Source organism: Hyperoodon ampullatus (assembly GCF_949752795.1).
Source record: "Hyperoodon ampullatus genome assembly, chromosome: 7".
NCBI classification, from domain to species: domain Eukaryota; kingdom Metazoa; phylum Chordata; class Mammalia; order Artiodactyla; family Ziphiidae; genus Hyperoodon; species Hyperoodon ampullatus.
Genome location: NC_136920.1, coordinates 54,794,399 through 54,821,995, shown reverse-complemented (window position 1 = coordinate 54,821,995; position 27,597 = coordinate 54,794,399). Strand labels below are relative to the sequence as shown.

Here is a 27,597-nt window from a genome sequence, read left to right as displayed (position 1 = left end):
TAGTGGCAGAGGAGAGGGTTTATGCTGGGGGACAGAGAAGGCCCAGCGCCGGGGATCAGCCCAAGCTGCTACCTGAGGAGACACAGGGAAGGTGCAAGGGAAACCTCTGGTGCATCCTACACTATCTGTGGTCTTCTAGACTCCTCTTCCTCTGCCCAGCCCTTCAATGGGGGCTTTCTTCAGGGTTCTGCCCCAGACCCCCCTATGACCTCACTCTGACTCTGGAGGCTCTCCAGGGGTATCCTGTCCACTCTCACAGCTTCAGCTATGGGATGACAACTCACAAATCTGAATCTCTAGCTCAGTTCCCTCTCCTGGGCTCCCTGTCTTATATCCCCCCACCCCCCATCTACTGAGCGTCTCCATTCAGCTGTCCCACAAGCAGGTCAAGCTCAACAATCTAAACGGAACTCCTCCTCCTGCGTTCTCTATCTCAGTGAAGTACATCGACATCACCATCTGATCAGTTCCCCAAGCCAGAAACCTAGGCATCATCTATGGCTCTTCCCTGTTTCTCAGCAACCACGGCATGTCATTGTGTCACTGCCTTCTTAAAATTCGTCACTGGATCCCTGTTATCCTCAAGGTGACTTACGAAGCTCTCTCTTTTAAAAACCACTTTCCTGTTTATTTCTTCAATCTTGTTTCCCACCTGTACTTCCTTGTGTTTCAAACAGAATTTCAGGAAAACACCAACCTCTTTCTCATCACTCCATACATTAGGCTACCAACTCAGTAAGGGCAGAGATCCTGTCTCTCTTGTAACAGTTTTACCCCTAGAATGAAGCCCAGTCTGTGACCCAACTCCATAATCATGTGTTGATTAAACACATGAAGTACATATAGCATAATAAGTCATACTCCCTCAGTAACATCCACTGACTCCTCATTACCTTCAGAATAAAGTCCAGGTTCCCCAATGTGACAAGAATAGCCATTTTGTCACAACCTACTTATCCTGCCTTGTCACCCAATTCATCCTTCATGTCCCCTATGTTGAATGCTTGTGGGTCTGTATAAAGGAAGAGCGACCTATCCTCAGCTCTAGGGCCCTCTGCCTCCAGCTCAGGCTATGGATTCAAATCTGTGACCCAGTCTGTTTACTCACAGAGCTAGAGAAATTTCACCTGAGTCTCAGTTTCCTTATTTACAAATTGACATAGGGTGGTTTTATGAGGATGAAGTGCATAGAGGGTCAAGAAAGCACTGCAGGTTGTAGGTACTCAAAATGTGTTCTAGTCACTTCTGTATCTCCGTGCCTAGAACAGTCCCAGCACATAGTGCATATTCATTACACTGAATTCATTGTTGAATGAATAAAAGAATTTTCCCTGGCATAAAAATCCACATATGCTTATTTCTTGTGGTCAAAGTCAGAGAGGTTTTTGAGGTCTGTCAATAAGATGAAGTAAGGGTTAGCATGAGCTGGGCCCACAGACACTTGGAATTCCACTCTTCTGATATAAAGCCATGTCTGTGAAACCAGTTAGCTCCATAACGGTCTGCAGCCCCAGAAAAGTTCCTTCAAAGCTGTTTGGGCACTAAATCTTGCCAAAAGCCTACCTTAGCTTGCAGCTTTAAAAGACTTCTACCTGAATGCATGTGATGATTCCTTGGTACCTTTACTGGGTTGAACAGTGTCCCTCCAAAATTCATGGAACCTCAGAATGTGACCTTATTTGAAAACAGCGTCTTTGCACATGTAATTCATTAAAATGAGGTCATACTGGATTAGTGTGGAACCTATTTCAATGACTGGTGTCCTTATAAGGAAACAGAGACAAAGACATACAGGAAGGGGATCAAAGAGGTAGAGATTGGATAAACAAAAGGTGATATATCCATACAATGGAATATTATTCAGCCATTAAGTGAATGAAATACTAATACACGCTACAACATGGACGAATCTCCAAAACATTATGCTAAGAGAAAAAAACTAGTGATAAAAGACTATAGATTACATGACTTTATTTATGTGAAATGTCTAGAATAGGAAAATCCAAAGACAGCAAGTAGACTAGTGGTTGCCTGGGGTGGGAAGCAGTAATGGAAAGTGACTGCTAATGAGTATGGTATTTCTTTTTGGGTTGATGAAAATTTTCTAAAATTAGACTGGTGATGGTTGCACAACCCTGGGAAATACTAAACCCACTGAACTATATACTTTAAAAGGATGAATTTCATGGTATGGGAAATACATCTCAGTAAATTTATAAACACACACACAGTTTGACAGTTCCTCAAAAAGTTAAATACAGAGTCACCATATGACCCAGCGATTCCACTTCTAGGTATATACCCAAGAGAAATGAAAACGTACATCTACACAAAAACTTGTAAACAGATTTTCACCACAGCATTACTTATAACAGCCAAAGGTAGAAACAATCCAAATGTATATAAGCTGATCGATAAAGAAAATGTGGCATAGCGTATAATGGAATATTCAGCAGTAAAAAGAATAAAGCACAAATACATGTTACAACATGTACAAACCTTGAAAGTACTGTGCTAAGTGAAAAGAAGCTAGACTCCATTTATATGAAATATCTAGAAGTGGTAAATATATAGAGACAGAAAGTAGATGAGTGGTTGCTTACGGCTGGGGTGAGGATGGGGAATGGGAAGTGACTACTAATGGGTATAAGGTTTCTTTTCGGGGTCATAAAAATGTTCCCAAATTAGACTGTGATGGCGGTTGCACAGCCCTGTGAATATACTAAAAACATTGACTTGTACACTTTAATTGAGTGATATATGGTGTGTGAATTAAAACACACACACACACACGCATAAGCCCTTTGCAAAGTATGAAGTGTAAAGTATATGCAAGAGATTAACAGTCATCTAGTTAAATTCATCTGACCTTTAGTTTTTCTTTATTTCCTCTCCGAAGAGAAAACCGAACACTCAGTAAATACCGAGCCCTTACTAAACTCCCTTGAGTAAGAGACATTCTCCCCTTCCTACCTTCAGTTCCCTATAACTCCTCCAACCCCGCGGTTCAGGGTTTCACCCCATAATCGTAGCAAGGCAGTGGGAAGTTCAGCTAAACAAAAGGCAAGCACTCATGGTTTGGGGTGAAAAGACTCAAGCAGGTTGAAATTCCACCTCACAGTGTGTGGACCTCATGCACAGGACAGGAGTCAGGAGCCCAGGGATCCATTTCCAGCTCTGCTGTTAACTAGCTGTGAGATCATGGACAGGTCTCTCTCTGAGCTTTAGTTGCTTACCTGTCAAGATGGGAGGATAATCCCTGGCCTGCCTGTCTATCTTACTGGGCTGTTGTAAAGGGCGAATGAGATAAGGATGTGAAAACAAATACATGCACTCACATAAATATTCACAGAATTTGTTGTTATTGCCTGGGTACCTTTTGAGGAAAGGAAAGAATGGCAAAGATAAAGGAAACACTAGACAATACGTGGCTGGGCTGTTTTTGGTATGTGGCTGTAAGGCTGTTGTAATGATGTGTCTTGGGTCATTAGGAAGGTCAGTTATACAGCAAGAAGAAAATGGACATTTCCAGACTTCTGGCCTGAGCTTCGATCTCCAAGTCTAGACGAAAGATAATGCCAGAAAATGCCTGAGTCAATTTGTTTTCTTTTCAGCAGGGTTTTATTTTTTCCTCTTCTTCCTGGCTTCTTTTTAGGGCCCTACAAAATCACTCCCCTTCCTTTCCACAATCACCCCTGGGAAGCCTGCCCAGCATAAAAACACTCCTCCCACCTTCTTGCAAAACTCTAGAACAGGAAAGCTCTGAAGGATTTCAGTAGAGGAGCCCAGCCCAGCCATCCACTAGCTAGTGATAACAGGAGCAGGAAAGGGGTGGTTGGCGGGAGCTTCTGGAAAAGATGACTGGCCAAATAATGACTGGTTCCCTTATCTCAATGCCCTTTTAATCTTTATCCTTTCCCCCCCCCCCGCCAAACCCCACCCCAAGCCTCAGTGGGTCTCAGAACCCGTAAAATGGTAGACCAAAGTTCATGCTGGCTCCCAGGCTGGATTCAAAGCCTGGCTCTACTAACTCCTGGCTCTGGTCTTGGACAGGTTACATAAACCTCTTTGATCCTCACTTGGTCAATAGGGAGAATACATACTTTGCAGGGCTGCTACAAGGACTGGAGGTCATTTAGACAAAGCATTTAGCACAGCACCCCACCATTCTTACTGCTCCTGTTCCTAGAGTACACATGGAACTGGCTGAGACCCCGAAATTGGCCAAGAGGTATGGGATTTCTTTCCAAGTCACAACTATACCTTGTATAGATGTTATACGTGGACTAATAAGAACAAAAGGGACAATACTGACTACAATAATCACAGCTGCCATTTACTGAGCACCTACTATGTGTCTCTGGTCTACCCCGTGAGGTAGATATTATTACCTCCATTGTTTTGTTTGTTTGGTTTCTTGGGGAGATGGAGAAACTGAAGCTCAGAGAAGTTAATAGTGAGCTCTGGGGTCACACATTTAGAAAGTGGCAGAGCCTAGATCTGAAAGAGATCTCATTGTCTTCAAAGCCAATTATTTTCACCCATGTAGAGAAAAGAGTTCCTACACAATCCCTATGAGGTGAATGGTATTAGCTTTATGGGAGGCAAAGTCAAATAACAGAATGAGGGTCTAGGTCCAGGCCTGCTGCCAACTGGCTGCGTGACCTTCGGTACGTCATTTCACCTTTCTGGGCCCTGTTTTCTTTATTTATAAAAGGAAGAACTTGGATCAGACCAGGGATACACATCAAAGTCATCTTTGGGAAATTTACGAGAGCTGCGCCATGTAAGACCTAATGAGTTATATTTTACACATTTAGATTCAGATCCACTGGCTTGGTTTTTAACAATCTCTGGTTCTTAATTCTGGGGCAGAGGTAGAAGGGTTGGGGTCAACTGAAAAATCAAGGGCAAAGCAAGTTCTGAAAGCCAAAGGAAAGAACAAATTCTTCCCAAAATCTTTCTTGGTATCATCAAAATTCTAAATTGGAAACCATCCATGTTCTTCCTGGCCCTCCTTATCATTTGTCCACAGCCGACTCCAAAGGAACAGTGAACAACAGAAAGAGCCTGATGTGGTTCAGAAACGTGGGAGTCCAGGTTCTAAAACTACTTTGCCACAGGGCCTTGGGCGAAACTTTTAATCTCTCTCTACATCTCCTCTCCCATGCTGTCAAATGTTAAAGAGAACACCCACCTTACAGGGCTCTTTTGAGGATTCAATGAGGTGAAATATGGGTAAATAGTAACTATTAAATACTAAGTAAGTGGTAGTTAGTTGGCAATTGTTCTATTATATCATTTATTCCTAGAAGTAGAAAGGTGGTAAAATTCTGAGGGTTCTAACTGGGAAGAAGATGATTAATGAAAGAATTTTGAAACTAATGGTGTCGGATTTTATGGGATGAGTGGTCCCCTGGAGAAAGCTAATTGAAGAGCAAGAATCAGATGGGTGGAGAATTCTAAAAACAAAAACCTGCTGACAGATTGGCTGAGTGCAAAATTGGATCAATAGATCCAGGTCATTTTTTTTTTTTAATTTTTTTTTTTGCGGTATGCGGGCCTCTCACTGTTGTGGCCTCTCCCGCTGCGGAGCACAGGCTCCGGACGTGCAGGCTCAGCGGCCATGGCTCACAGGCCCAGCCGCTCCGCGGCATATGGGACCTTCGCGGACCGGGGCACGAACCCGTGTCCCCTGCATCGGCAGGCGGACTCCCAACCACTGCGCCACCAGGGAAGCCCGATCCAGGTCATTTTAACTCACAATCACAAGCCTAAAATTATTTACAAAGGAATAATCCTCAAAATCCTCTGGCACACATCATTACTAGAGAATTTATTCATACATTTAGGATCAAACACAAAATGTCTTCACTCTATACAATACCTCACATAATATGGTAATTGGAGGGGAACCTAGGGTCCAATCATTATCACCACTGCCCTCCCTACTCACCCCCAAATCTCTCATTTACAGTTGGAGAAACCATGGTCCAGAAAGGTGAGGCTACTTGTCCAAGGCCACACAGTGGATCAGATGTAAACCCTGAAATTAAAACTCAAATCTCTTAGTCCAGGGGTCCTTCTGTGGTACCAGTAGAAAGATGTATCAATGTGAATGAAGATATATTCTCTATAAAGGGGGGTGGGGTAATCAAGTCAGGAGATCTGACCACCAGGACACTGGCCAGTGGGATTGCTATTTTGTCATGAGTTTATAATGTTACTCATATTTGCATGGTAAGTAAACATTTGCTGGATCAAACTACTAAAGACTAGTATAAATAATTCCCCAAGTTCAAAAATATAAGTTTTCTAGTGTTTATAAAAACTATAAAACAGAGGAAGAAAAAAGGGGAGGCAGAGAGGCAGTAACACGAGACCCTGTGAGACCTTTCAGGGACCAGGCCTCCCCACTCCCCTTCTGAGGAAGGATCTGGGAAAAAACACCATCTCAGAGATCCAAGAGCCAAGTCACAGCACCCTGACCTTGACGGATATGATCTCTTGGTCTACTTTAGCAGAAATCAATCCTGTGAAGGGGCACAGGGCAAAGAGAGTGAGTGGCTGCAGCTCGCAGGCATGTCACACAGTCTCTGGTCACACGTCCTTACATAACCTTCCTTGCCCTGCGGCATCTCATTTCAGAGATGGGAAACTAAGGTCCACAGCAAATGCCATGCTTTCTATAAGGTCTCTGGTGAGAAGTAATTATGCCTTCCTCTAAACCTTTTATCGTATTTCATTTTGCTTTTTATTTTATGCTGGGAATTCAAAAATCTCTCATACAAAACAGATCATGAGCTGCTAGAAGTCAGGACCTAGACCATCTGTTTCTCTGGTGGTGTTCAGCACATTGCTGTGTGTCTACTAAACGTCCAGATTAGAACAAGGTGCTCAATAAACATACCAGGGCAATACGTTTTGTCAGAATCTTTCCTCTTTGTGTCAGAAGAAGGAATGAAGAGCTCCAGGATCTGAACGTAAGCTGCTGTTCAGGGTGGGAGGAACTGTTACCACTTAGCAAGGCTGTCTGAGTTGTGTGTGTTTCTGGTTTTGGACAGCTGGTCTATATTTAGCCACGTGTGCATTGTCCAGTTCACGTCGGACAGGTCAGCTTTGTTCTTATCTCACCCGCCACACGGACAGCACACCTCAGTTGTGACAGACCTTACTCCTGCTCCTTTGAGAGGGGCTTCAGTTAACTGTGTGTCCCTCTCAAAGAGTCAATCCATAATTGGAACGAAGCACTCTTGTTGTTAACTTAGGGCCATGAGTACTGACCATGGGCACTCTGCTAAGAGCTTCAGGCCTGTCAAAAAGAGTGGATCTTGTCCTTGCTCTGTGAGCTTATACTGCAGTTGGGAAGAGCAAATTTATACTTGGGGCAGCACTTCTCCCTTCCCCCAAGGAACTTTGGGGACTCATTAGTATTCCCATGGGAATCAATCCATCTAGTGGGCACCATAAGCTCACATGTCAATGATGCATCTGACCCTTGTGGCGTTTCCACAAAAATATCGAAACTGTATCACTGTATTTTTAAGCTAACCAACTTCATAAGAGGTAAGCTTCCCCTTCCTTTCACAGTGACTTTCACTAAGAGACAACTGGCTACCAGCGTGAAGCACAAGTGTCAGACATTACAATGATGGGAGTTTATCAAGAAGTATTACCAGTGGCAATAATCACAAGAACAATCCCTGAAACTGCTCTAGTCTGGATGGTGAGGCTGGGATTCTAAGAGCTCCAGCTTGCCTAGGGAATTATGAGGTCCACAGCATTACCTGACCCAGAACTGTGGCTGTAGGAGAGACAGTGTGGTTCGGGGAAAGGAACGTGGATTTTGAAATCTGAATCTGAGGGTTTTGCTGTGGAGCCTAGGAATGGTATCCAAATCTGTGCCCTAATTTGTAAAATTTTTACGAATAGCTACCTGCAGCGTTGTCCGAGAGAGTCAAGGAATGCCACAGTGTCTGTACATCAGTGCTCCACAAAGGGAACTTCTCCCTTAGTACTCCATCACTGGGGTAACCTGGTGTGTGAACTGCATTTGCAGACCTTCAGGGTTTGATTAGAGGCAGGACTGGTACCAGAGCATGCAAGTGGATTCAACTGGCCTTTGACTGGTGAGTAGAGGACCGCAGGCAGAGAGCCTGGCAGGACTCAGCTTCCAGTCGGCAGCTCTTTCTCAGCCACTGTCTCCAGTCCTGGGGTAACAACAATCTCCTGGCTTCATACCTGTAGCTTCCCTGTTCATCTTCCAGCCTTGTGTGTCTTGATGCCTCAGCAACCCTAGGTTGTTTTCACTGGGATCCAAAAGGGAGAGTTGTTTTTTAACATCCCGAGGACGGCCAGCACACTAAGACCATATGTACATGTATCTGAGTAGGCCTGCCAAGGCATATTATTATACTAGAACAGGAGTTGGCAAACTAAGGACCACAAGTCATATCTGGTCGACTGCCTGATTTTATAAATAAAGTTCTACCCCTATTCATGTGCATATTCTTTATGGTTGCTTATATGTGAAGTTGAGTACTTGTGACAAAGAATGTTCAGGTGGTAAAGCCTAAAATATTGACTATCTGGCCCTTTAGAGAGAAAGTTTGCCAGCCCCCAGACTACAAATTCTCCTTCTGGTTTGTACAATCGTGTCATCTCTCAAAAATCTTAGTACCTAACTTAAGCTGGTCACTAAGGAGATAGAAGCGGGTTGAAACCAAGACCAGTGAATCCCAAACCTATGCTTTGGAATAATCAAGAAGAAGAATCACAGGAAAAGCCAGTTTGGAGAGCCCATGAATATTATTATAAGAAATCATATTCACTTTCATTTCAGCACACCTTGGGCACAAACAACATGCTAGTTTCTAGTCAGCATACAGAATCAAAAGGTACAAGAGAATAACATGATTGATTTGTGTTGATAGGCTTGGAAAACCTTCTTGGCAAAGCCAGAGAAGGTCATCACAAAAGAGCAGAGACAGCAATGAGTCTTTCTCAGGTCTTCATGTACATGCTGAAGACCCTAAACAGGTATCGTGACAGTGTGAGGCAAGGAACTATATCTAGAATTTCAGGGTATGGGTTAATAGTTAAGAACATGGATTCTGCAGCCATACTGTCTGGGTTTGAATTCCCAGGTCCTTTACTTAGTAGTTGTAAGAACTAGGGAAAGTTACTGAACCTCTCTGTGCCTCAGCTTCTTCATCTGTCAAATGGGAATAATGATAGGTATCTACCTCATAAGATTATATGAGTTAAGATCTGTGAAATGCTTTGAACACTGCCTCTACATGGTAAGTTCTATGTAAACATTATCTCTTACTGTTAGTAGTAGTATATTTAAAGAAACACCTTTGTTTTTGAGCAACTTAAGTATAATGCATCTCAAATCAGGAAAGTCAGCAAGGTTTATTTGATAAACATATTAATCACACACAGTAAGAATGTTTCCAAGTTCAGGGAAAATAGACATAGTGTTATTTAGGATGTTTCAGTTTTGGGGAGATAAGAATAGCTTGGTATAAACACTCAAAGGGCTGCCGTGAAGATCACAGAGAAGGCTGCAACAATTTATTAGCCATATACTTGACAGATATTTAATGTGTGCTTATCATGTACCAAACACCATGCTTTAAGTGGATTCTTATATAATCTTCATAATAATATTGTGAAGAAAGTCTTGTTTCTATTTTGCTGATGCAGAAATTGAGGCTCAGAAAAGTAAACTGACTTGCCTAAGACCATGTTAGGACTGAACTCATCAGTGTTGTGGATTCAGGTATTTATGATTCCAAGACCTATGCTCTTTGCTCTTTGTACTAAATTGACCTCCTGAACCGGTGTGTGTGTATGTGTGTGCGCGCCTGTGTGTGTGTATATATACACACACAGGCACACACACACGCATCATACAAGTATAAGATGAAACCTGGGTTTCAATTCTAGCCTTGCTAGTTAGCTGTATGCTCTTGAGCAACTTAGCTCCGCTCTCTTGACCTCCAGACACTGTCATTTGAGGAGTTTGGAACAAAATACTCTCTAAGGGCCCTTCAAGATCTCATATTCTAGAATTTTATCAGTTTATGAAATCTACTGCCTTCTCTGTCTTGGCTGGGTGTTTTGGCTGTTATGATTCACCAGCCATGAAGAATTCGTTCACTGACCTCATCCACAAAAGAAGTGAGGCGGTGGAGAATAAAAGCAAACAATAAATAAATGATAGATATGTAAAATAAAGTTCATATCCTACCTCTTCAGACTAGTTAGAACATCATCCATTTTCAATTTTTCTTTGCTTTTTTAAAATTGTTCTTTTTCATTGTATACCACTATTTCAATATATAGAATTTTAGACTCTTATGTCCTGTTCATAAGGTTAGAATGGGGCTTCCCTGGTGGTGCAGTGGTTGAGAGTCCACCTGCCGATGCAAGGGGACATGGGTTCGTGCCCCGGTCCGGGAAGATCCCACATGTCGTGGAGCTGCTGGGCCCGTGAGCCATGGCCGCTGAGCCTGCGCTCCGCAGCGGGAGAGGCCACAACAGTGGGAGGCCCGCGTACCGCAAAAAAAAACCCCAAAACCCCATAAGGTTTGTTTTCTTTTTTGCAGTACGCGGGCCTCTCACTGCCGTGGCCTCTCCCGCTGCGGAGCACAGGCTCCGGACGCGCAGGCTCAGCGGCCATGGCTCACGGGCCCAGCCGCTCCGCGACATGTGGGATCTTCCTGGACCGGGGCACGAACCCATGTCCCCTGCATCGGCAGGCGGACTCTCAACCACTGTGCCACCAGGGAAGCCGGGTTAGAATGTTTTTGAAGCTTTTTTTTTCCCCTCCTCAACAGTGAATTTCTCAAAACAACGTTTGGAAATAAGCTGTAATTTTTAAACTGTAATTTTATATAACTATTTACAAAGTTATAAACAAACACTATAACTAAATCATTCATTTGAATCATCATTGGGCAGCCACTATGTGTCTCTACTAATGTGGTGACAGAAAGATAAAAGGGTCATGTTCTCATCCTCAGGTCTCTCACATATCTCCCCTCATTCCCAAACTTTGAGCTCTAGCCTCAGTGAACTATTCCCAGTTCCCTAAGCTTCTGGGAACTTGGAGAAAGCAAGAGAAACCTGAACTTGGAGGTGGTGGATGTGTTAATTAACCCGATTGTGGTCATCATCTTACAATGTTTGTATATATCAAATCATCATGATGTACACTTTAAATATATACAGTTTTGTCAATTATATTTCAATAAAGAGGTGGAAAAAATAAATATCTGGTGTATTTATTTCCATTTATGTGAGAAAAAAAGAAAAGAGAGAGAGAAACCTGAAGTAACTGAGAAAATCCTGTATTGATCAGTTTTAACGTAAGTTGATTAGAACTTTAATTTCTATCACTAGCCAGATAGGGGCTTGATATTGAAATTAAATTCAGAAATTGAAACAAAAAATTTTTCTTTTCACACTTGAGGTTAACCTCAAATTTTTTTAATCTGCTAGCTATATCTTGGCATATAGCCAGGCACAGTTCAGTTAAAAGCAGCAAAACTTGGTGAAAACTGAGGGCCCCGGGACCTGGAACTATACACAGAGGAGGCAGGCAGTCACTGAGAAGGGTTCCAGTGGTTTGGCAGAAAGGTGGTTTGGCAGAAAGAACATAAACTGGAGGACTTGACAAAGTTTCTGAGGTCACTGAGAGTGGGTCCGCGGCTTATGCTCTCCTCTGGCACGTGACCTTAGAACAGGACCTGGCAAAAACAGGTACTCAGCGTACTGAATGAGTGAACACAGAAACGGAAACTGGGCATCACCCAGAAATGGGGGCAGCTGAGTCTGAAAGGAGGAGTAAGCTGTTTAGGGAAAGCAGAAGTGGAGTTTCTTCAGAAATTCAGGCAGACAGACCACTGGCCACCCGGAAGTCAGCCACTGGGCGGTGGGGCTCCAGCCACCGGCTTAAGAATTTTGGTAAGACTGGGGTCTCTGAGAGGGACTAAATCAAACCAGGATGGGGTCTAGTCCTAGGTGGAATTTGATACGACAGTCAGGTTAACAGGGAAATGACTCAAGAATAGGAAAAGTAGGCAAAGTTCCAGGGCTGACCTTATCTCGCACACAAGATGAGGGTCAGAACTGAGCAAAAAAGGTGAAGAATCCCAGAGCCCTGACTTCATGCTGGCATGCAGGGTGGGCCTCAACTTGAAGGTAGAGTCCAAAGGCCTTTCCAGAGTTCAGAATCCTATGCAGAACTGTACACAACTGGATGTTTAATCATAATCAAGAGCTTCAGAGGTTTAATCATAATCAAGAGCTTCAGAGGTCCAAGGTGATCTTACCACAAAATTCAAAGTCCTGATTCTACCTTTAGCCAAAAATTAGAGTTACACTGGGCTTTGGAATCTGGTCTGGGACCAATTCAACAATAATTTATTACCCTCCTTCACTAGAGATAATTAGAAATACTCAAAGAACAAAAAAGAGGGAGCATCTCATGGGACGTCTGGGGAACTATCCAAAGCTTCTGGTGTTGAGGAGTTGGGATGAGACACTCTCATTTCTAACAGTCTGTGGGCTTGGCAGGTACATTAGACTTTATGCTGGCTCGCTGGGACGGTGTGGGGGAGTGTCTGGTATACAAGGGAAAGTAGGAAGGAGGATCAAGGCTTAGAATAAAAAGAAGAGGGTCAGGTTTCGCCCTGTCTCCCTTTCCTCCTCCAGAGGGTCTGGACTTCGCTGAAGGTCAGTGCTGAAGCCTGTTCCAGGACAATGCAAAAGTGTCTGTGGGGATTTTACAGAGTTCATGTCCCAACTCAAAGCCTACTCTCAGGGTGACAAGACCCAGCTGTAGACAAAAAAACAACAAATAAACAAAAGATTGAGGAGGAAGGTCTGATACTTCAGGGTTATTTAGAATACCAATTTTTTTTTTAAGGCATGAGGATTTCAGATCTGGCTGGAAACTGGTCTGGATGTTTATTTTCCCCACTGTCTCTGGAAAAAAAGGGTGGGTGATTCAGAGAGCAGCCTCCACCTCTGGGCTGGGGCCTGGATCAGTCTCCACTCTGTTCTTCTTTCCTCCAGGGACCTGTGTAAGCCTGGGGAGAAGCTGCCTATCACCTCCCACATTTGCTCTAAGCTTCCAACAAGGGTCTCCCAGAGGAGTGAGATATCTGACCTCAGTTAAAAAAAAAAAAACCCAGAAAACAAAAGGTAGGGGAGGGAACAAGGGAGGAAAAGTTCCTCCCAGGAATGAGAAGAGAGAAAGGGTCAGGTCTCCTAGAAAGGCATCTCTCCTCCCCACCGTCCTCCACTCCCAGCTTCTCCCCGGCACTCCCGCTCACTGCAACGGGGTAGTGGGGGAAGGGACCAAGGTCACCAGAAGGCACCTAAGTGGACTGCCTGTCTCCACCACGGCCCTCCCTGCTGTGAGAAGTCCAGCTGGAATAAGGGGTCCTGACCTTTAAGGAACCAATCATTCTCTCTGGAGAGGAAGGAGCTGTTTGAAGACCCTGATAACATTCCTCCACTGGAGGTTGAAGATTTCCCCAAATGCATACCTGTGGGTGTAGTTTCATCCTGGAAGGGAACCAGGACTCAAAATAATTCTGCTGTTGAGTTACTGGGGAAATTCACGGATTACTAGAAGTGTAAATATTCACAAAATATTTAAAGTAGGGGGCAGTCTCACCCAAAATTTTAGTAGAGAAAAGGTGGGGAACAGATAAAGAACAGTCGGTTGGAACTCTGGGAGGTCATCTTTCCATAGAGTTAGTCATGCAACTACTGTGAAATTCCTGCCAGGGAGTTCAAGAAGGGAAAAAGCTACAATAATAGACAGGATATGGAGGAGGCTCTGGCTTTAATTTCAAAATCTTCAACAGTTGCAAACGGGGCTCTGGTGACCTAAACTCCCTGAGCTTTAGTTCACAGTAGTTTGTTGGCTACTCTGAGATGGATCATGTTATCTTGCTGATTTAGCCGTCCGAGATTAATATTAATGTACAGACAGCACTTTACTTTCCAAATATTTAGTTCTCAGTGATCAACATCTTGCTTCTCCTCCTTGCTGGCTATTTTGTGATTTACAAGCAGCCACAATAAACAGGTCTGTGAAAAGGGGTTCGGATAAGTGAGAAGGAGTTAGAGCATACAGCCCTAGGATGGAGTTAAAAGCCTTGGATTCTAGATCCGGCAACACTGCTTTCTGGCAATGTCAGTGCCTTTAAACTTTAGCTTCCTTATTTGTGCAATAGGAATAGTGCTAGCAGCCCTGCCTAGCTTATTTTGTTTCTTTATATGCAAAGGAGACTGCGTAAGTGTCGTGTAGACTGTAAAGTTCTCTAAAAACACTAGATAGTTAAATCATATCCTGTTCATCTTGACCTACAGATATAAAAATCATCATTTTCACCAAAAGACATGGAAAGCAGAGAAACAAGCAGCTACTGTTCACATTGTGCGTCTATACATTTTCCCAGCTTCCTCCCAACCCCTCTGCAAGGGAGCATAATCTCCATTTTACAGATGATAACACCTCAAAGAGATAGAGTTACTTATTCAACATCCTAGAGCAAATAAACAGCAGCAGCTAGGGTGCCTTTCAGAGTGCACAGTAGAGTAAGGGGCTGTGCAGGTCCTGGACCAGCTACTGAATAGCGGGAGGAGGGAGGGGATGAGTGGGAAGGAGAAGCCCTCAGCTTAGAGGATTCAAAGGGGTGAGGGCTTTCCTAACAGTGGATGACTCCTGAGCCCATGAATCATTCATCCATTCTCTGTGCTGGGAGCTGCTTCTTTTTATGTGTGGTACATCTGGTCAGGGACAGCTGCCCACGACAGGGCCACAAATGTGAGGACTTGGACCCGCCTGCTCGTAAACACAGCTCAGAGCAGCTTTCTGCCCCCTGACTTGGGGGACTGAAGGCTATTTTGATTCCCAGAGGAAGGCGGGGTTCTTACTGTTGCCTGTGTGTACATGTACACATCCCCACCCCAAACAAACAACAAGCAAACTCCATGTATGTGATATGAAATCTTGATATTCATTCTTAGAATTGCTTTTCCTTTCTGAGCATCGTGTCTGGTTTCCTTTTGGAAAGAGTTCTCTATCAGGAGGCTGTTTCTTCCACCCTTGTGTCGATATTCAAACTCAGTGTCACTCCTGGCCTGGTCTTGATTCTAGACAGGTTTTATCCTAGGCATTTTTGGCTGGAATACGTGAGGAATTGGAGAGTGGCAGCAGAAAGAAGAAGCTGGGGGTGGCAAGAAGGATTAAAAAAAGACTCCATCTGCTATAGAACCGCTTCCAGCTAAAAGTGAAAAACACAAGTTTTTTTTACGGGTCCCATCACAACTCTTTTAAAAAAAGAAAGGCAAAAAGGAGTATCTGCTTGAAGGAAGCTCCCCGTGGGAAGAAATTTCTACAGGAAGCAGGGGTATGGACTGCACAGCTCCAGGAGATACCTCTACATAGAATACAATGTGAATATTCCTTTGGGAAATATGAAACTTGAGGGGCTGCCAGTGGTCTAAGGTCTGCATTGATGAACCCATAGAGAAGCAGAATTATTGAGTGAAAAGAGGATTTTCTCTCTATTTGAAGAAAGGAAACTAAGACCTCAATCAAGTGACTTGTTCACATCATCCCACAGTTGTGATGTGAGTTCAGGCTTCCTCGTCCCCAGCCTCAAGACTCACCAATCCAGCCTAATGGCTGGATTAAAGCTCTAGAAGTTACTAAATTCTTGGAATATTCAAGCCCAAGGATTTCAGCAATATGGGTTGGTGAGGAGGGAAACCTGAGCCAGCTGTAGGACTCTGGTGGAAGGGGTCAAGGAGTGCTTCCAATCTAATACACGGTGTCCACAGGGGCAAAAATATCGGGGCTTGGTTCTGGCAGATTTTCATATTCCAGGAGGTCCAGGACAAAGAGACAGCATATTATAATGCAAAGTCAGACCTGGGTTAGACTAGAATCCTGGCTCCATCATTTTCTAGCTGTGACCTTGAGTCAAAATTGTTGCTACCTCAAAGGATTACTATGAATTTTTAGTGAGAATTTATGTAAAGTCCTTATTTTACATAGAGTAGATGCTCAATACACAGCTCCTATAATTTCCTTTTGTGACCACTGAAGGTTAGATATCGCTACAGGATGCTCCTCACATAAGGCAGGTGCTGACACTAACACCCAGGTGATTGGATTGTTCTCCACAAGCCTCAGCAAAAGGAGAGCAGTTGTATTTAGGAAGAATCTCAGGCAGATGAGAGTTGGATAGCCCATCTGAACCCAGCCAAGGCTGGGTTCAGAGAAGAGTTTTAGTCCTGGAGTGCTAGGCAGGGAAGAAACAGCACTCAGTTTCTTTATTTGAAAAAAATAGAAACAGTTGATAAAAGTGATTAAATGAAATAAAGTACTTAAGCAAAAGTAGGTAGTCAAATGTTAACTTCCTTCCTGCTTTCCCTCAGATCCTGATTCTCAGTGAAAAGAAACACTGACTTGGGTGATTAATCTCTCATTCCTTACCTGAGGGTTTTATAGATATAATATATATACTTTCAAGACAGCTTCTAAATTACAACATAACCTATTACGTGGCTGAATCTTTTTACATACCAGATTCTCCTATGAGAGGGAAGAAAAGGCCATTTGTCTTCATCAGAAAGATCTCACAAAAATTCCTAAACCTCTATCAGAGACAAATAATACCCTTGCTCTGGTAATTAAACTACTAGACATCTAATAAAATAATCCCTTAAAAAAGAAGTTAAAAGTTAAAGGGAATATATTGTTTAATAGACAAAGCTGTTGAAAAATACTGACTTGATTACTTGTCACCCCCTTAATACTTCCCCTCCTTTTCTTCCCTCACTGAGATGGTGGTGCATGGGCTGGTGCCTCCATCCTTGGTGATGCCTCTGTTACAGAATTTCCCTGTGACTGTCTGGTTATGTCTGTCCCCTCCACTAGACTATGATGTCTGAGGGCTGGAACTCTATGGTTCATCTTTATAGTCTGTAGCCTCAGTGATTATGACAGGGACTCTCATAGAATGAGTGCTCCATGAAGATTTGATGAATGAATGAGTAAATGAACAATGTATGAATGAATAAATATTCCCACCAAATAATGCAAGCCCAGATGATACAGTTCTACATATCTGAATTTGAATTATACTTAAATTCTATATAGTAAAAGTAGGGATTCAGAAAATAACTATTTTTTAAATATGTGATTTTAAAAAAAACGTATTTGCACCAAGAGTAATTTTTGCTACATCTCAAGGATATGTTTTTCTTGGTAGGGACACCTCTAATCCCACAAGGGAATAGTTCACTTAAAAGCAATTTGCTTTCTGGTTCCTCCTCCACCCCATTATACCTATTTCTTAAAAAGATGACGTATTCCTTGGACTTATTTCTCACATTTATGAAAGCTTTGAGACTAGGGGGTCTATGGGTTCTTTCTCCCACTTTTTAAAAATTCCTTTCTTATTTTATTCTTTTTTTTGGCATGAGTATTTTATTTCTTTATCAGGAATAAAATAAAATGAAAAACAAAAACAAAATCCACAAAGCCTAAAATAACAAAGATTTTGGGGGGAAAACAAAAAATTCCACACAGGAAGCAAAAATTATACCAAAGAACTTAAGAGTAAAACGGAGGCTCATAATTCTTCCTCAAGGAAGATCACATAATTCCTAGGGCAGGACATCTAGTCCAGGCACAATCAGCTACATAATTTGCAGAGCTCAGTACAAACTGAAAATGCAGGGCTCCATGATCAAAAATTAAGAACTTCAACACAAATAAGTGGAAAGATATCTTGTGTTCATGGATTTGAAGAATTTACATTGTTAAAATGTCCATACTATCCAAAACCATCTATACATTCAGTGCAATTCCTATCAAGATTCCAATGGCATTTTTACAGAATAGAAAAAACAATCCTAAAATTCATATGAAACCGCAAAAGATGCCAAATAGCAAAGCAATTTGGAGAAAGAAGAACAAAGTTGGAGGCATCACACTCCCTGATGTCAAAAAAAAAGACACATAGACAAAAGGAAAAGAATAGAGAGCCCTGGGCTTCCCTGGTGGCGCAGTGGTTGAGAGTCCGCCTGCTGATGCAGGGGACACGGGTTCGTGCCCCGGTCCGGGAAGATCCCACATGCCACGGAGCGGCTGGGCCCGTGAGCCATGGCCCGTGAGCCATGGCTGCTGAGCCTGCACTCCACAACGGGAGAGGCCACAACAGTGAGAGGCCTGCATACCGCCAAAAAAAAAAAAAAAAAAAAGAATAGAGAGCCCCAATATATGGTCAATATTTGACAAGGGAGCCAAAAATACTCAAAGGAGAAAAGTCTTTTCAATAAACTGTGTTGGGGGACTTCCCTGATGTTCCAGTGAGTAGGACTCCACACTCCCAGTGCAGGGGGCCTGAGTTCAATCCCTGGTTGGGGAACTAGATCCTGCATGCATGCTGCAACTAAGAGTCCCCATGCTGCAACTAAGAAGTCCACATGCTGCAACTAAAAGATCCCACATGCCACAACTAAGACCCAGTGGACCTAAATAAATAAATAAATAAATTTAAAAAATGGTGCTGGGAAAACTGGATATTCACATGTAAAAGAATGGAATTAAAACCCTATCTTGGGGCCTCCCTGGTGGCGCAGTGGTTGAGAGTCCGCCTGCCGATGCAGGGGATACGGGTTCGTGCCCCGGTCCGGGAGGATCCCATATGCCGCGGAGCGGCTGGGCCCGTTAGCCATGGCCGCTGAGCCTGCGCATCCGGAGCCTGTGCTCCGCAACGGGAGAGGCCACAACAGTGAGAGGCCCGCATAACGCAAAAAACAAAAACAAAAAAAAAAACAAAACCCTATCTTGGTACAGCTGCTATGGAGAACAGTATGGAGGTTCCTTAAAAACCAAAAAAAGAACTACCATACGACCCAGCAATCCCACTACTGGGCATATACCCTGAGAAGACCATAATTCAAAAAGAGTCATGTACCACAATGTTCATTGCAGCACTATTTACAATAGCCAGGACGTGGAAGCAACCTAAGTGTCCAGTGACAGATGAATGGATAAAGAAGATGTGGCACATATATACAATGGAATATTACTCAGCCATAAAAAGAAACAAAATTGAGTTATTTGTAGTGAGGTGGATGGACCTAGAGTCTGTCATGTGAAGAGTGAAGTAAGTCAGAAAGAGAAAAACAAATACCGTATGCTAACACATATATATGGAATCTAAAGGGAAAAAAATGGTTATGAAGAACCTAGGGGCAGGACAGGAATAAAGACGCAGATGTAGAAAATGGACTTGAGGACACGGGAAGGGGGAAAGGTAAGCTGGGACAAAGTGAGAGAGTGGCATGGACTTATATATACTACCAAAATAGATAGCTAGTGGGAAGCAGCCGCATAGCACAGTGAGATCAGCTTGGTGCTTTGTGACCACCTAGAAGGGTGGGATAGGGAGGGTGGGAGGGAGACACAAGAGGGAGGTGATATGGGGATATATGTATATGTATAGCTGCTTCACTTTGTTATAAAGCAGAAACTAACACACCATTGTAAAGCAATTATACTCCAATAAAGATGTTAAAATAAATAAAAAACAAACAAACAAACAAACAAACAAAAACCCTACCTTAGGACTTCCCTAGTGGTGCAGTGGTTAAAAATCTGCCTGCCGATGCAGGGGACATGGGCTCGAGCCCTGGCCAGGAAGATTCCACATGCTGTGGAGCTCCTAAGCCTGCAGGCCACAACTACTGAGCCTGTGTGTCACAACTACTGAAGCCCGTGAGCCTAGAGCCCGTGTTCCGCAACAAGAGAAGCCACCGCAATGAGAAGCTTGTGCACCGCAACAAAGAGTAGCCTCCACTCACCGCAACTAGAGAAAGCCCGCGTGCAGCAACAAAGACCCAATGAAGCCCAAAATAAATAAAACAACAAAAAATACAAACAAAAAAACCCTATCTTACACAATGCATAAAAATTAACTTGAAATGGATAAAGATGTAAGACCTGAAACCATAAAAATCCTAAACGAAAACACAGAGGAAAAGTTCTTTGACAGTAGTGTTGGCAACGATTTTTTGGATATGACACCAAAAGCACAAGCAAGAAAGGCAAAAGTAAGTAAGTGGGACTACATTAAACTAAAAAGCTTCTGCACAGCAAAAGAAACAATCAATAAAATGAAAAGGCAACCTAAGGAATGGGAGAAAATATGTGCAAACTTCATATCTGATAAGGGATTAATACCAAAAATATATAAGGAACTCATATAACTCAATAGCAAAAACTTAAATAACCTGATTAAAAAAGGGGCAAAGAACCTGAACAGACCTTTTTCCAAAGAAGATACTCAAATGGCAAACAGCTACCTGAAAAGGTGCTCAACATCACTAATCATCAGGGAAATGTAAATCCAATCAAAACCACAATGAGATATCACTTCACACCTGTTAAATGGCTATTGTCAAAAAGATATGAGGCAAGTGTGAGCCGAGATGTGGAGAAAAGGGAACCCTTGTGCACTGTAGGTGGGAATATACATTGGTATAGCCACTATGCAAAACAGTATGGAGTTTATTCAAAAAATTAAAAATAGAACTACCATATGACCCAACAATGCCACTTCTGGATATATCACTGAAGGAATTGAAATTACTATCTGGAAGAGATATCTGCTCCCTCATGTTCATGTCAGCATTACTTACAGTAGGCATGACATGGAAACAACCTAAAGGTCCACTGAAGAATGAACGGATAAAGAAAATGTGACTATATATTAAAAAAATCACATTTTTATATACACACACACACATTCTACAGACCCATACACACACACACACATATATATAGTGTGTGTGTGTGTGTGTGTGTGTATATATATATATATAAAATTCAGCCATAAAATGAAGGTAATCTCGCCATTTGTGACAACATGGATGAACCTTCAGGCCATTACGCTAAGTGAAATAAGTCAGACAGAGAAGGACAAAAACTGTATAGTCTCACTTATATGCAGAATCTAAAATAAACAGACTCATAGAAACAGAGAACAGATTGGTGGTTTTCAGGGGTAAGGGTGGGGCAGGGGAAATGGGTAAGGATCAAAGGGTACAAACTTCCAGTTATAAAATGAATAAATCCTAGGGATGTAATATGCAGCATGGTGACTATAGTTAACAATACTGTAACAAATGTATACTTGAAAGTTGCTAAGAGAGTAGATCTTAAAAGTGCTCACTACACATGCACTCCGCCACACGTACATCTTGTTTGTTCATTAATGGACATTTGGGTTGTGTCCACATTTTGGTTATTATGAATAGCATTTCTATGAACATTTGTCTATAAATTTTTGTGTGAACACGTTTTCATTTCTCTTGAGTATATGCCTAGGAGTGGAATTGCTGGATCATAGGTTTAAGGTTTTAAAAAACGGACACACTGTGTTCTACAGTAGCTGTACCATTTTACTTCCCTACCAGCTATGTATGAGGTGGGATGTATGAGCAATGCATGTTTCTCCACATTCTTGCCAACAGTTGTCATTGTCCATATTTTGATTACAGCCATCCTAGTGGGTGTGAAGTGCTAGTGGTATTGCTTTGCATCTTCCTAATGATTAATGATGTTCAACATCTTTTCATGGGCTTACTGGTCATTTGTACATCTTCTCTGGAGAAACGTCTATTCAGGTCTTTTGCCCATTTTTAAATGAGGTCATTTGTCTTTTTCTTGTTGTTATTGAGTTGTAAGAATTCTTCTTATATTCTAGATACTAGACCCTCATCAGATATGATTTGGAAATAATTCCTCCCATTCCGTAGGAGGAATCTCTTAAAACTCTTGATTCCTCAGCCCTAAGCCAGATCTACTGAATTAGTACCTGTAAGTTAGATAAAAGTTTTTAGGGTGATTCTGATGAGCCACCAGGTTTGTGGACAAATAATCCAGACCATAGCTTCTCAAAATTTAACATGCATACAAATCACCTAGGGATCTTAATAAAATGTGGATTCTGAGGGAAATAGAAAAATTCACTAGAATACACAGTAATAATGGTTGTAAACGTGATCCACTGATAAATGCTAAAATTAGTGCGCAAAAGTTTAAGGAGAAATTGGATATTTGCACATGATTAAAGTATTTCCTCCAAACTATTTATTAATTACAAAAGCAAAGATAGTAGTTTTACAGTGGAGGAACTTGGCAGCTACTACCTTAATCAAGTGATCAATATTAACATGACCAGTAATAAGACGTATTGACACCATGTGCCCCCTGATACAATGTGCAGAGAAAGGCACATCACCTCTGTGGTAGTCTCCCCAAAACTTCAATCTAATCATGAGAAAACACCAAATGGAGGGACATTCTACAAAATACCTAACCAGTACTCGTTAAAAGTGTCAAGGTCAAACAAGACAAGACAGACTGAGGAACTGTCATCACAGATTGGAGGAGCCCTGGAGGCAGAACCACCAAATCTAATGTGCTATCCTGGATTGAATCCTGAACAGAATAAAGACACTGGTGAAAAACAGGTGAAATCCCAATACACTGCAGTTAATAGTACTGTACCAATCAATGTTAACTGCTCAGTTTTGACCACTATACCTGGTTAAGTAAGATGTTAACATCAGGGAAAGCTGAATGAAAGATACGTGGGAACTTGCTGTACAATTTTTGCAACTCTTCTGTAAGTCTAACATTATTTCAGAATAAGAAGTTTTAAAGATATGCAGATTCTGATTCTGTAAGTCTGGGTGGAAGTCTTCTGCATTTCTAACAAGTTCCCAGGAGAGGTTGACGTTGCTGGTTCATAAACCCCACTCTGAGCAGCAAGAATCTAAACCAGTGGTTCTCAAACTTAACTGTGCATCAGATCACCTGGCAGGCTGATCAAAACACAGATTGCTGGGCTCCACGCCCAGAGTTTCTGATTCAGTAAGTCTGGAGTGGGGCCCAAGAATTTGCATTTCTAACGGATTCCCAGATGAGGACGATGTTGCTGATGAGCTAGGAATGGTTTTTGTTTTTAAAGGGCTGTAAAAAATTTAGAAAACAGGTGTATGAATCAGAGACTGTATGAGGCCTTCATTTATGTACAGAAAATGGATGCTGAGCCCCAGACCCTTGCTACTTAGAATGAAGTTTTCAAAAGACACTAATGCCTAGGTCCCACCCCTGAGGTTCTTAGTTAAGTGATTTGATATGGGTCCTTGGCATAAGCATTTAAAAAATGTTCTTCTACTTCTGATATGTAACCAGGTTCAGGAAACTATTAATTTAGGCTCTCCATCCGCCTCAAAAAAACCCTACTCCTCAATCATCCCAGAGTTGAGGATGAGCCCCAACAAATGTCAAAGAGCACTTCTGCAATTTAAAACTTATTTTGAAAAGCTGAGCTACCCTTTTTTTTTGAAGGCTAACAAAACCCAACACAAATCAGAATTTCCCCCTCTTGACTGGCCCTTCCCAAGTAAATATAGTGAACACTGGATTATACATCAATAATAATCACAAGGGGGCTTCCCTGGTGGCGCAGTGGTTGAGAGTCCGCCTGCCGATGCAGGGGACACGGGTTCGTGCTCCGGTCTGGGAAGATCCCACATGCCGCGGAGCGGCTGGGCCCGTGAGCCATGGCCGCTGAGCCTGTGCGTCCGGAGCCTGCGCTCCGCAACGGGAGAGGCCACAAGAGTGAGAGGCCTGTGTACCGCAAAAAAAAAAACCAACAAAAACAAATAATAATCACAAGGGATCTCAAACCTCCCCCTGCCAAAAAAAAGGGGCAAGGATAATGTGCAGGATGGTCTGAAATAGATGGCAGGAATGGACAAAGATGGATCAGAGAAGGGATAAAGGTGTGAGTTGCCCTATGGGATGGCTGACAGTTAACAGGGCACAAAGAGCTAGAGAGTTGAGGGAAGGGGAGAAAGGTGCAGACCTGCGAAATGTGGCGGCATGGAGGAACTTGAAGAAACACCATCAAGTACCTTGAGCTTCATCATAACCCCAACATATCTGTTTCCCACTTGAGCATATTTAGTGCTAGGAGGCTCTCCAATATTTGGCTAACCCCTTCACACTCTTACCCTTTGCCTATTACTCCTCTGCCACAGAGGAAAGCCTTTAGCTACAGGTTGTTCTCCTGGTTCAAGGAATGTGAAGCCCATCATCCTAGCCCCAACTTCCCAGCCCCTCCCAGGAAGCGCCTGGCCCCTTCTGAGAAAGATCCATGTTTGTTCCCATACCTGTGCTCTCCTCAGCCTGATTGAAGCCACAGATCTGGCAGATGCTCTGGACCCACTTATTCATGTCCTCCTCCGTCTCGGCCACCAGGTAAAACGTGCGCTCGCTGGTCTTGATGTCAAACACAAAACTATCCTGCAACTCCTTCTTGTTGAAGGTCAGGCCTGCATCCACCTGCTCGCAGAAGTTCAGGTTGATGATGCGCAGGGGCTTCTTGGAGTGATCATTCTTGTAGTATTCCAGGACATCTGGGTCACCGCTCATCCGCCCACTCCGCAGGATAAACCAGCGTTTCTTCCAGGCCTGAACAGGAAGGAGTAAGAAGAGGGTGGAAAGTCGTTAGTTACTTCAAAGCTTTTCACAGGTCCTCAGATGTCACCAGGTTGGGAGGGGGGACTGTTGCACCTGCAGGCTGAGCATGGCCTCTACCTCCCTTTCTTATTTCCCCAGAGTTTCAAAAATGAAGGATGACTAGAATGCATGTTAGTGCAGCATTTCACTATGGAAACAGGGTCTTATCCCTATGAGATGAGATGTGGCATTCCCACTTTTTAGATCAGGAAGTCTGATGAGGACCAAAACACTTTAGAGCAATTATTCCATTAAGCTAGAATACAGACTCAGACTCACCTTTTAGTCAGGGTGGGACTTGAAAAACTGTAACATCTCAGTTTATGGATGGGGTCCCCCAATAAGACATGGTGAGTTGAAGCAACAATGTCACACATAGTACGTAGCAGAGAAATAAGTTTCCTAACTTTCAGTACACTGTGCTTTTTACCAAATCATGACGCCTTGGAAAAATCACATAGAAACCCTTCTAAAACTTCTCTGAAGCACATAACTTCAGGGTTTCCCCATATCTTTCACTGCTGTATCCCTAGTACTTATAATAGAGCCCTGCACACACTAAGTACTCAATATACATTATTGAATGAATAAACTCCTTACATCCTGTCATACTATAGAATTTAACACTAGATTACATATCCCCTTATGTTGTCTTCTACATTCCATCTCTTCAATGAGACTGAGTAATCTGTGAGCAGACACCACACAAAGTGGTAAAAAGACATCACATATAAAACAGAGCCTTGGGTTAAGTCTATGCTTTACCACTGACTTAATGTGTGATTTTTTAGATAAAGTTATTTACTTCTTTGGATCTTGCTTCATCTACAGAATGAGAGTCAACATCAGCACCACCTGTCCTACCTACCTTATAGGGTTTATATTATGCAAACACACACAAAGCACTATGTATACAACCCTAAAGTACTGCAAATGCCAAGGATCAGACTGTCATCACAATTCGTTACATCCTACTGGGACCTTCACTCCCTTAATCCTGCCACCTTGTACTCTCACCTTCTATCCCTGTCCTCACTTCCCTCCCTACCTAACTTGCTCCTGTGATCCACCATTATCATCATTCCCTTGCTTTTTTTCCTCCATTCCTCTCCTTTATCTGGGAAACCACAACCCCTGGCTAAGTCTAATGCTCATCCTACTCTGCCTGTTCCCATTCAGCTGTATGTAGTTGGAGAAAATCATACAACTACGTTGGCTGCTCTCACTTTAAATTCAAGTGAGCCCTTATGCTGCCTGACAGTCCTACTACATTTACCTCGTCCATGATTTTCTCTTGCTCTTTGGCAACAGTCTTTGAACTTCTCTCTATTTTTTAATTTTATTTTAAAATTTTTATTTATTTATTTGGTTGCATTGGGTCCTCGTTGTTGCACGCGGGCTTTCTCTAGTTGCGGCAAGCAGGGGCTACTCTTCATTGTGGTGTGCGGGCTTCTCATTGCGGTGGCTTCTCTTGTTGCGGAGCACAGGCTCTAGGTGCGCGGGCTCAGTAGTTGTGGCTCGCGGGCTCTAGAGCACAGGCTCAGTAGTTGTCGAGCACGGGCTTAGTTGTTCCGTGGCGTGTGGGATCCTCCCAGACCAGGGCTCAAACCCATGTCCCCTGCATTGGCAGGCGGATCCTTAACCGCTTCGCCACCAGGGAAGTCCCGAACTTCCCTCTCTTTAAACCTCCAATACCTCTACTCTTTGGTATGAGAAAATACAAGCAAGCAAAAGAGAATCTACACATGTTCCATCACCAAATTTACCAATCTGTCTGCATTTGTAGCAAAGTAGTTTGTTACTAGGGAGCATGGACAGTTCACCCAGTCTAAGGCCAACCTTCTTCCACTTGAGCATCCCCTCTCACTTACATGTGGACATCACTGTATCTCTGGAATCATTTCATTTTCCCTCCCTCCTAGGATCATTCCCATCAGGACCCCGACTTCTCCCAACTAAGAAAAAAAATAAGAAGCTTGACTTGATCCCACATTCCCTTCCAGCAATGGCCCAGTTTTCTGCTCCTCTGTACAGTAAAACCTCAGAGTTTTCTATAGTACTAATCATTGTTTCCTCTCCTCCCATTCTTTTCTTGGAAGCAATCTAATCAGGCTTCCCCCGGCTCCCCCCACCCCCCACTAAAATAACTCAACAGAGGTCTTAAAGACTTCAATGCTGCTAAAGCAACATTTGCATTTCACTTGATCTCTCAGCAACATCTGATAACAGTTTATTATTCCATTCTCTTTGAAGCACTTTCTTCACTTGGCTTCAGTGCTCCCTCTCAATTTTCCTATCTCCCTGGCCTCTCTTTTTCAGTCTCCAGTGCTGGTTCCTTCTCATCTCCCTGATCTCTAAATGTTGGAATGCCCCAGTGCTCAGTTCTCAGACTCTTCTTTCTATACCCACTTCCTAGGTTATTTTATTCCATTTTACAGCTTTGCAAGCCATCTAACTGCTGCAATTCCTAAATTTATATCTCCAGCCCAGACCAGTCTATTGAACTCTAGAGTCTTATATTCAACTCCTCACTAACAGGCATCTCAAGCTTAAGGTGCTCAAAACTGAGCTCTTGACATCCTCCAAGCCTGTTCTTCCTGCAATCTTTCCCATCTCAGTTACAAGCAGCTCCAGCCTTCCAGTGGCTCAGACCAAAAATCTTGATGTCATCATCAACTCCTTTCTTTCCCATTCCACATCTAACCCAACAGCAAATCCTGTTGGTCCAAACAGTTCAAAATACATCTACGACCTGGTCACTTCTCCACACCTCCACTGTTAACTCACTTGATTGAGTCCACCATTTGGTCGTCTTCCTGCTTCTATGCTTTCATCCTGCAATCTATTCTCAACACGGATGCTGATGCAAATCAGAGCACGCCACTTCTCTGCACCGAGTCTCCACTGGCTTTCTGTCTCACTCAGAGTAAAAGCCAAAGTCCTCACAATGGCCA

At 42.9% G+C, this 27,597-nt stretch overlaps 1 protein-coding gene across 1 annotated transcript in view; it reads right to left on the bottom strand.

The window, feature by feature from the left end:
• Positions 1 to 27,597, bottom strand: part of GAB2 (GRB2 associated binding protein 2) — a gene marked incomplete at both ends in the record, with an annotated part of 168,351 nt that overhangs the window by 22,988 nt on the left and 117,766 nt on the right. The window contains one exon of the mRNA XM_079709493.1: positions 24,295 to 24,595. Coding sequence (XP_079565619.1) covers positions 24,295 to 24,595 — 301 coding nt within the window. The remainder of the gene's footprint in view (positions 1 to 24,294; positions 24,596 to 27,597) is intronic.